At 36.2% G+C, this 11,475-nt stretch overlaps 1 protein-coding gene across 1 annotated transcript in view; it reads left to right on the top strand.

The window, feature by feature from the left end:
* Positions 1–2,440: 2,440 nt before the first annotated feature.
* The window catches only part of LOC307097523 (coiled-coil domain-containing protein 7-like), a gene marked incomplete at both ends in the record, with an annotated part of 279,504 nt that continues 270,469 nt past the window's right edge, over positions 2,441–11,475 (top strand). The window contains 3 exons of the mRNA XM_079767665.1: positions 2,441–2,719; positions 4,576–4,668; positions 5,400–5,483. Coding sequence (XP_079623791.1) covers positions 2,441–2,719; positions 4,576–4,668; positions 5,400–5,483 — 456 coding nt within the window. The remainder of the gene's footprint in view (positions 2,720–4,575; positions 4,669–5,399; positions 5,484–11,475) is intronic.

Raw genomic sequence — 11,475 nt, 5'->3', positions numbered from 1 at the left:
GAGAGGGAGAGAGAGATAGAAACATCAATGAGAGAGAAACATCGATCAGCTGCCTCCTGCACACTCCCTACTGGGGATGTGCCCACAACCAAGGTATATGCCCGTGACCGGAATCGAACCTGGGACCTTTCAGTCCGCAGGCCGATGCTCTATCCACTGAGACAAACCGGTTTCGGCAATGTTCTGGAATTCTTAAGATATATTCTTAGAAGTAGGATCACTTGGTCAAATGTCGGTTCCATTTTTAATTTTGGAAGGAACCTCCATACTATTTTCCACAGTGGCTGCACCAGTCTGCATTCCCACCAGCAGTGTACTAGGGTTCCTGATTCTCCACATCCTCACCAGCACTGGTCATTTGTTGATTTGTTGATGTTAGCCATTATGATAGGTGTTAGATGATATCTCATTGTCATTTTAATTTGCATCTCTCTGATGATTAGTGACTTAGAGCAGTTTTTCATATGTCTCTTGGCTATCTGTATGTTCACTTTGGAGAAGTATCTATTTGGGTCCTTTGCTCATTTTTTAATTGGATTATTAGTCCTCCGTTTAAGTTTTATGAGTTGCTTATATATTTTGGTTATTAACCCTTTATCAGATGTATCATTGACAAATATGTCTTTCCATACAGTGGGATCCCTTTTCATTTTGTTGATGGTTTCTTTTACTGTGCAGAAGCTTTTTATTTTGATAGTCTCATTTCTTCATTTTCTCTTTTGTTTCCCTTGCCCTGGGACAGTGATGGCGAACCTATGACATGCGTTTCAGCACTGACACACGTAGCCATTTCTGATGACACGCGGCCGCTAAGGCGGCCCATGCCGAGGATGAAACATTTGCTGCTCCTGAGGATGAAACATTTGCGAAATAATGTTTTTTCCTCAAAGTGACACACTACCCGAGTTATGCTCAGTTTTTTGGCGAAGTTTGACACACCAAGCTCAAAAGGTTGCCCATCACTGCCCTAGGAGATGTATCTGTAAACATATTGTTGTAAGAGATGTCTGAGATTTTGCAGCCTATGGTCTCTTCTAGGATTTTTACGGTTTTATGATGAACATTTAAGTCTTTTACTCATTTTGAATTTATTCCTGTGTGTGGTATAAGTTGGTGGTCTAGTTTCATTTTTTTTGCATGTATCTGTCCAGTGTTCCCAACAAAATTTATTGAAGAGACTGTCTTGACTCTATGGTACGCTCTTTCCTCCTTTGTCAAATATTAATTGGACAGCTTGAGTCCATAATTTCTGGGGTCTCTGTTCTCTTCCATTGATTTATATGCCTGTTCTTGTGCCAGTACTGGGCTATTTTAATGACAGTGGCTTTGTAGTATAACTTGATATCTGATATTGTGATCTCTCCCACTTTGTTCCTCTTTCTCGAGATTGCTGTGGCTTTTTAGGGTCTTTTTTGGTTCCACATAAATTTTTGGTATGTTTATTCTAGATCTCTGAAATATGCCATTAGTATTTTGATGGGGATTCCATTGAATCTATAGATTGCTTAGGGTAGTATGGACATTTTAATGATGTTAACTCTACCAATCCATGAACATGGTATATTCTTTCACTTATTTATATCTTCCTCCATCTCTTTTTTTCAACATCCTGTAGTTTTCAGAGAAACAAGTCTTTTACCTCCTTTGTGAAGTTTATTCCTAAGTATGTTAATTTTTTTGTTGCAGTGGTAAATGGAATTATTAGTTTCTCTTTCTGAGAATTTGTTATTGGTGTATAAAAATGCCTTAGATTTCTGGGTGTTAATTTTGTATCCTGCTACATTGCTTAATTCATTTATTAAATCTAATACCTTTTGGTGGAGTCTTTGGGGTTTTCTCTGTACAGTATCATGTCATCTACAGATAATGAGAGTTTTACTTCCTCCTTTCCAATATTGATGCCTTTTATGTTTTCTCCTTGCCTGATGGCTCTGGCTAGGACTTCCTGTACTATGTTGAATAAGAGAGGTGAAAGTGGACATCCCTGTCTTGTTCCTGTCTTTAGAGGGAAAAGTTTTCAGTTTTTCCCATTTAGTATGATGTTGGTTGTAGGTTTGTCATATATAGCCTTCATTATGTTGACAGAAGATCCTCTATTTCCCACTTAGCTGAGAGTTTTTATCAAAAATGGGTGTTGGATTTTGTTGAATGCTTTTTCTGAATCTATTGATATGATCATATGATTTTTTTCTTTCAGTTTCTTTATGCAATGTATCATGTTTATTGATTTGAAAATATTTTATATTTTAAAAAATACTAATTTTTGTTAGGGATGTTTCCATTTTCATTTTTTAATTTCTCCAGGGTTGATTTGGGGATTTAAAATTTTCATGGCAATAAATAATCCTGCCATCATTTTTAATCTGAAATCTTTATCTTTTATTCTCAGGAAGGAATAAAATTTTTTCACCTATAATTTGGAAGTTAAGTAAATAACAAAATGAAGCCAGTAAAGCATCTGTTGCCCTCTAGTAATAAATTGGCAACTGTTCCAGAATTAAGTTACAACAAAGGACTTCTTAATTCACCATTGCCATCTAAACCAAAGGAAAAACAAAGTTCAAAATTAGTGCGTGATAAACTTGAACCAATGGTCTTAAGATCTCCACCAACAGGAGAATCCGTTGTGAGGTATGCTTTGCCTATTCCATCAAGTAAGACCAAGGAATTAATAGCAGAAGATGAATTGCTCAGAAAAATTACCAAACATCTGAAGATGGTAAGCCATTTGTTTGTTCCTGAGTGGAGGGTCCCATGACCTTCCCTGGGTTTAGTGATATGCTGGGTAGACTCACTGGGTTCAGCATATAGTAATATTGATGGTTAAGATTTATTATAGTGAAAGAATACAAAGCAAAACTAGCAAAGGAAGAAGGCACATTGGTGAAGTCTAGAGGAAACCAGGTACAAACTCCCAATAGTCCTCTCCTTTTGGAGTCACACAGAACATGTCTTAATTCCTCCAACAACAAATTGTGACAAAACATATGAAATGTCTACAAGAGAAGTTCATTGAAGACTCAGTGCCCAGGGTTATGTTTGGGGCTTGATCAACTAGATACTCTCTGCCTATCATGTATCAAATTCCAGACTCCCTGGAGGAAAGCAGGTGTTATCATAGTTATTATTTGTACAAACAGTTTAGGGACAGATCAGTTAGTGAATGGTGGGAACCCTTCTGAAATCCAAGTTCTGAGATGCAAACAGATCTTTTTTACGGGTGGTTTTTTTGAAGTCTCATGACTGCTATGTCACCTCATCTCTGCACTTTAGAAACTTTGGCTCTTGGTGTTGGGAAATAAATCTCCCTTTCTCTGGGGTTCTTTTTGCTCAATGATCCAGAATCTTCTATATCTATAAAAGGCTAAGTGATCGGCCAACAAGCTGACTCGCTGGTAACTTTGATACGCACTGACCACCAGGGGGCAGATGCTCAACACAGGAGCTGCTGAGCAACAGCAACTTTGTAGAGTGCCCTCTTGCACTCCAGGACCCCTCGGGGGATGTCGGACTGCCGGTTTCTGCCTGATCCCCGCAGGCCTGGCTGAGGGATCCCCACCTCACTCTGTAGATGCCCTTCAAGTCCTGGTGATGCCCCAGGTGCAGCCAGCCAGGGAGGCACCATGGGAGGTTGGCTCCAGGGCATGTCCAACCTATCTCGCCCAGTCCCACTCCACTGGCCACCTTCTAATTAATTTCCTTTCAATGTGCACAAATTTGTGCACTGGGCCTCTAGTTTAATTATAAATGTACCAAATACCATTGGTATAAAGACTGAAAAATGAGGAATAGCACAAACATAAAAAAATATAGTTTGTCAAACTTCCAAAATACAAGTTTGCTCAAAGTTTGAGGGGTTAATTCAGATAATTTCCTTTAAAACAGTGGTTGCCAACTGGTGGTCTGCAGACTACTGGTGGTCCATGAGATCCAAAAGGTTGGCAACTGCTGCTTTAAAAAATGTATTGCTTTCTGGTTTCCATCTCTCTATTTTCCCTACTCTCTCCAAAGGATAAAGTTGAGTCAGTTAAATTTTGAGGAATACTTTGGTGGTAAAGTAAAGTTGATTCTTCAGCTATGCATAGGGAGACCCTCTTCTTTTTAAATACCTGTCAACATAGAAATGGAAGAGTCATAGGGCCTCTCTTGCTAGGAAGTGGGGTCAAGGACTGTTGCTCATGACTTCTTCATGAAGATGTGAGCTGGGGCATAAAATGGAAAATTTAAGTTGAGTACTGGCAGAAATAATTTTTTTCCTTTATTGATTTTTAGAGAGAGAGGAAGGGAGAGGGATAGAGAGATAGAAACATTGATGAAAGTGAAACATCATTGATGGGCTGCCTCCTGCATGCCCCCCACTGGGTATTGAGCCTGCACCCTGGACATGTGCCTTGATCAGGAATCAAACCAGGGATGTCTTTGGTTTCTGGATCGACACTCAACTGCTGAGATACACTGGCAAGGCAGAAATAGTCTAATTGTCAAAAAGGTCCTGACATGATTGATTTAATGTATTTTTAGATTTAATGTAATAATTTTAAACTGTAAATGTACTTAATTTGCTTTTTCTCATAGGTTGTTTCTACTTTGGAAGAAACCTACGGAATGTGCAATGAAACTGTAGAAAAACCACTGGTGAAGTCTGAACCTGCAGAATTATCTTTATCTGTAAGTATATGCAAATCCTAATGTAGAGAAATGAACACTGAAAAGGACTAAGATTTTATTTTGTGTCCACATATGTTTACAGAATGAATTCCTTATTCATTAAAAATGATCCACTTAGGATACTTGAAAATAGAGTACTGATTTTTTCATCCTCTGCCAACCACATTTCCTTAAAGTTTAACACACACACACACACACACACACACACACACACGGGTAGGCAAAAATAAGTTTACAGTTGTGAGTACATAAAACACAGAGTTCATTCTTGTATTATTATTTATTGTTATATTTTTTCCAAGTGAACAACTATAAATCTACTTTTGCCCATCTCTGTGTACTTTATAATCAGAAGTCATAATTAGCATTCATTTTTAAACACAAAGATATTTATAAGGTATACACATAGTAGTTACTTTTTTGGCCATTCATAATATTTCAGGAGTCTAAGGCTGGGTTGCTTGATTTTATGCAACTACATAGATGAAAATGAGAGCAGAGACATAACTGGGAATATGACATTAATGAGCCACTCTGAGAATGTACTTGTAAATTTTCTGGGAGAATTTGCTAGTATAGTATTTGGAGCCTGGTTTCTTGTCTAGTATGTTTGAATTAACATCAATTACATACACAAAATTATTTTTAAAACTAGTTAAATATACTAAAATATAGATGAATATGCATACAGGTTCTAAAATAAAAGCAACTTTCTGTTATTCTTTTCAAAGGTTGGGGATGATCTAAATTCATTCTTGGTATGTTGTTCACAATTTGCAGCTCAATTAGAAGGAGCAGTTAAAGAGGAGAGTCATGTATGTATTCTGTGTAAACTATCAAGTATAAAATATTCCTTAGTATTTTAATAATCTTAATAATAATATAAATAAGCTGACAATATTAATAATAAACATTTAAATTATTAATTATTAACATTAATTTAATAATAAAATATTTAATGTTATATTGGTTATTTGACTTGACTGTGATTATCCAGATAGCATTATTAGTCTAGATACAATGTCTTAATTAGTTATAAAGAGCATTAGAAAACATTATTTATTTTCCTTATTCTTTTTTAAATCTTTATTTTTGAAAGTATTACATATATCCCCCTTTTTTCCTCATTGACCCCTTCTAGCTCACCCCAGGCCTTCACCATCCTATTGTCTGTGTCCATGGATTGTGCATATATATATATATACTATTTCTTTGGTTGATATCTTCACACCTACCCTCTGAGATTTGACATCTGTTCCATGCTTCTCTGTATCTTTGATCTATTTTGTTCATCAGTTTATTTTGTTCATTAGATTTCACATATGAGTGAAATCATATGGTATCTATCTTTCTTTGACTGGCTTATTTCACTTGGCCTAATCCTCTTCAGGTTCCTCTATGCTGTTTCCTTCTTTTTTACTGCTGCGTGGTATACCATGATGTAATTATACCACAGCTTTTTTATTTACTCATCTACTGATGGGCACTTGGGCTTTTTCCAGATCATAGCTATTGTAAATTGTACTGCTATGAACATAGAGGTGAATACATTCTTTCTGTTTGGTATTTCCAGTTTGCTAAGATATATTCCTAGAAGTGGGATCACTTGGTCAAATGTCAGTTCCATATTTAATTTTTGAGGAAATTCCGTACCTTTTTCTATAATGGCTACACCAGTCTGCATGCCTACTAGCAGTGTACTAGAGTTTACTCTTCTCCATGTCCTCACCAGCACTTGTCATTTGTCGGTATGTTGATGGTAGCCATTCTAATAGGTGTGAGGTGATACCATTGTCATTTTAATTTGCATTTCTCCCATGATAAGTGAATTGGAGCATTTTTTCATATGTCTCTTGGCCATCTGTATGACCACTTTGGAGAAGTGTAAATTTAGGTCCTTTGCCCATTTTTTAAATGGCATGTTTGTCCTCCTTTTGTTAAGTTATATGATTTCCTTTATCAGATGTATCATTGGCAAAGAGAATTTCGTTTCATTTTGTTGATGGTTTGTTTTGCTGTGCAGAAGCGTTTTATTTTGTTGTATTCACATTTCTTTGTTTTCTATTTTATTTCCCTTGCCCTAGAACATGTATCTGCAAACATATTGCTATTAGAGGTGTCTGAGATTAAACTCCCTATGGTTTCTTCTAGGATTTTTATGGTTTCCTGACTTACATTTAAGTCTTTTTATCCATTTTGAGTTTATTTTTGTGTATGGTGTAAGTTGGTAGTTTAGTTTCATTTTTTTTGCATGTATCTGTCCAATTTCCCCAAGATCATTTATTGAAGAGACTGTCTTGACTCCATTGTATGCTCTTTCCTCCTTTGTCAAATAATAATTGAGACTAATGGCTTGGGTCGATTTCTGTGTTCTCTGTTCTGTCCCATTGATCTATATGCCTGTTCTTGTGCCAGTACTGGCCTGTTTTAATTACAGTGGCTTTGTAATATAACTTGATAACTGGTATTGTGATCTCTCCCACTTGGTTCCTCTTTCTCAAGATTGCTGTGGCTTTTTGGGGTATTTTCTGGTTCCACATAAATTTTTGGAATGTTTTTTCTAGGTCTGTGAGATAAGCTGTTTGTATTTTGATGGGGGTTCCATTGAATCTATAGATTGCTTTGGGTAGTATGGACATTTTAATGATGTTAACTCTACCAATCCATGAACACGGTATATTCTTCCACTTATTTATATCTTCCTCTGTCTCTTTTTTCAAAGTCCTGTAGTTTTCAGAGAACAGTCTTTTACCTCCTTTGTGAAGTTTATTCCTAAGTATGTTAATTTTTTTGTTGCAGTGGTAAATGGGATTATTAGTTTCTCTTTCTGAGAATTTGTTATTGGTGTATAAAAATGCCTTAGATTTCTGGGTGTTAATTTTGCATCCTGTTACATGGCCAAATTCATTCATTAAATCTAATAGTTTTTTTGATGGAGTCTTTAGGGCTTTTTATGTACAATATCATGTCATTTGCGAATAATAACAGTTTTACATACTCCTTTCCAATTTGGATGCCTTTGTTTTTCTTCCTTTGTCTGATGGCTTTGACTAGGACTTTTAGTACTAAGTTGAATAAGAGTGGTGAAAGCGGATATTCCTTTCTTTTTTCTGTTTTTAGAGGAAGTGGTTGACTATGATGTTGCCTGTAAGTTTGTCATAAAAGGCCTTTTTATGTTGAGGTATGATCCTCTTATTCCCACTTAGCTGAGAATTTTTATAAAAAAAAGGGTATTGGATTCTGTTGAATGCTTTTTCTGCATCTATTGATATGATCATATGATATTTTTATTTCAGTTTGTTTATCGGATATATCACATTTATTGATTTGCGAATATTGTAACAACCTAGCATCTCCAGAATGAATCCCACTTGTTCATAGTGTATGATCTTTTTATATATTGCTGGATTCAACTTGCTAATATTTTGTTGAAGATTTTAGTATCTATGTTCATCAGGGATATTGGCCTGTCATTCTCTCTTTTTAGTGTCTTTATCTGGTTTTGCAATTAGGATAATGCTGGCATCACAGAAAGAGCTTAGAGGTTCCTTCCTCTTGGATTTTGGAGTATTTTGAGGAGTATAAGTGTTGGCTCTTCTTTAAGTGTTTTTAGTAATACTCCCCTGAGAAGCTGTCTGGGCTAGGGCTTTTGTTTGCTGGGAGTTTTTTGATTACTGCTTCAATTCTATCAGTTGTTATTGGCCCATTCAGGTTTTCTGATTCTTCCTGAGTCAGTTTTGAAAGATTGTATTTTTCTAGGAATTTTTCCATTTCATCCACACTGTCCAGCTTGTTGATAGATAGTAGTTCATAGTATTTTCTTACAACCCTTTGTATTTCTGACATGTCAGTTGTTACTTAACTGTTTTTCATTCTTAGTTTATTTATATGGGTCCTCTCTCTTTGTTTATTGATGAGTCTGGCTTGTTCATTAATCTTGTTTATCTTTTCAAAGAACCAGATCTTGGTTTCATTGGTGCTTTTGTATTGGTTTTTTAGTCTCTATGTCATTTATTTCTGCTGTCATCTTTTAAAAAATATTTTTTTTATTGTTGATAGTATTACAGATATCTCCCATTTCCACCCTTTCAACCCTAGCTACTCCCTCCTGGTCTTTACTATCCTATCTTCTCTAATCTTTTTTAAAAATATATTTTTTATTGATTTCAGAGAGGGAGAGAAGAGAGAGAGATAGAAATATCAATGATGAGAGAGAATCATTGATAGGTCACCTCCCACACCCCCCACACCAGGGATAAAGCCTGAAATCCTGGTATGGCTCATAAAATCGAACTGTGACCTCCTGGCTCATAAGTCAACACTCAACCACTGAGCCAAGCCAGCTGGGCTCCTTTCTTATCTTTATTATTTCCTTTCTTCTACTTACTCTGGACTTTTCTTATTTTTCTCTTCCTAATTCTTTAAGTTGTAGGGTTAAGTAGTTTATTATTTAAAAAAAAACAAACAACTTTTTTTTTTTTTTTTTTTTTTTAGTTTGGCCTGTAGTGCTATGAACTACCCTCTCAGTATTGCTTTTGTTGTGTCCTACAATAGAGATGTTGGTTGTTGTGTGTTCATTTTCATTTGTATTGAGAATATTTTTTACTTCTTTCTTGACCTTATTGGTAACCCATTCATTGGTTAGTAACATGCTATTTAGACTCGATGTTTTTGAATGTTTTACTGTGATTGATTTCTAATTTCATTCTATTGTGATCTAAGAAAATGCTTATATGATTTCAATATTCTTGAATGTATAGAGAGTTGTTTTGTGTCCTAACATGTGGTCTGTCTTTGAGACTGATCCATATGCCTTTGAGAAGAAAGCTGTTTATTCTGCAGCTTTGCATGAAATATTCTATGAATGTCCATTAAATCCATTGAATCCAGTGTGTCATATAGAGTCACTGTTTCCCTGTTAATTTTTTGTCTGGAAGATCTATCCAGTGAAGTCAGTGGGCTGTTAAAGTCCTCTACTATGACTATTTCTATTGATCTCTCCCTTAAAGTCCTCCAGAAGTTTCATTCATATATATCCTATAGTTGGTGCATATATCTTGTTAGATAGATTCCTTTATGCTGAGAACCAAGATCAACAGTAATTAATATAAATGCGAGAAGTCCTTTCAGAAAGCTGAATTTGGGCACTTTGATATTCACAGGGTGAATATTTACATTTTATTACCTACTGCTGACTCAATGGCCTAAAGCAAACTCCCCACAACCTGATAATCTTATTGTTTACTAAACATTACTATTGATATGTCTGCATTCCTAAAAGGCAATTGTGTATTCTAGTAAATAAAAGCAGATGGGAATGGAGACTCAGTGGAACTTGAATATTACAGTTAAGTTTTCCCTGGCTTCCCCCCATAACAGTGGTTCTCAACCTTTCTAATGCTGCAACACTTTAATACAAATCCTCATGTTGTGATGACATCCAATCATAAAATTATTTTCATTGCTACTTCATAACGTAATTTTGCTACTGTTATGAATTGTAATGTAAATATGTGTTTTCCGATGGTCTTAGGCTCTACAGCATCGGCTCCACAACAGCGGTTCTCAACCTGTGGGTCACGACCCACAGGTTGAGAACCACTAGCAGGGTCGCCTAAGACCATTGGAAAACACAGATATTTATTTATTTATTTATTTTTCTTTTTTTATTAAGGTATTATATGTGTACATATCTTACCATTGGCCAGCCCCCCCCCCCGCCCCACTCCCATACATGCCCTCACCCCCCAGTGTTTTGTGTCCGTTGGTTATGCTTATATGCATTCATACTAGTCCTTCGGTTGATCTCTTATCTCCACCACCTCTCCCTAAACTTCCAGCTGTAATTTGACAGTCTGTTTGATGCTTTACTGTCTCTGTATCTATCTTTTTGTTCAATAGTTTATAATGTTCTTTATTATCCATAAATGAGTGAGATCATGTGGTATTTTTCATTCATTGACTGGCTTATTTCACTCAGCATAATGTTCTCCAGTTCCATCCAGGTTGCTGCAAATGGTAAGAATTCCTTCTTTTTTATGGCAGCATAGTATTCCATTGTGTAGATGTACCACAGTTTTCTGATCCAGTCATCTGCTGATGGGCACCTAGGCTGTTTCCAAATCTTAGCTATTGTAAATTGTGCTGCTATTGAACATAGGGGTGCAAATATCCTTTCTAATTGGTGTTTCTAGCTTCTTGGGATATATTCCTAGAAGTGGGATTACTGGGTCAAATGGGAGTTCTATTTTTATTTTTTTGAGGAAACTCCATACTGTTCTCCACAGTGACTGTACCAGTCTGTATTCCCACCAGCAGTGTACGAGGGTTCCTTTTTCTCCGCATTCTCGCCAACACTTGTTGTTTGTTGATTTGTTGATAATAGCCATTCTGGCCGGTGTGAGATGGTACCGCATTGTCGTTTTGATTTGCTTCTCTCGGATAATTAGTGACTTTGAGCATGTTTTCATGTGCCTCTTGGCCTTCTGTCTTCTTTCGAAAAGATTCTATTTAGGTCTGTTGCCCATTTTTTTATTGGATCATTTATCTTCCTTTTATTAAATTGTATAAGTTGCCTGTAGATGTTGGAGATTAAACCTTTATCAGTGATAGCATTTGCAAATATGTTCTCCCATACAGTGGGCTTTCTTTTTGTTTTGTTGATGGTTTCTCTTGCTGTGCAAAAGCTTTATATTTTGATGTAGTCCCATTTGTTTATTTTCTCTTTAGCTTCCATTTCCCTAGGAGCAGTATCAGTGAAGAAGTTCTTTCGGCATATGTCTGAGATTTTGCTGCCTGTGGATTCCT

This window comes from Cnephaeus nilssonii (assembly GCF_951640355.1).
Source record: "Cnephaeus nilssonii genome assembly, chromosome: 4".
NCBI classification, from domain to species: Eukaryota; Metazoa; Chordata; class Mammalia; order Chiroptera; family Vespertilionidae; genus Cnephaeus; species Cnephaeus nilssonii.
The sequence above is the reverse complement of the archived record's forward strand: the minus strand, read 5'-3'. Positions and strand labels throughout refer to the sequence as shown.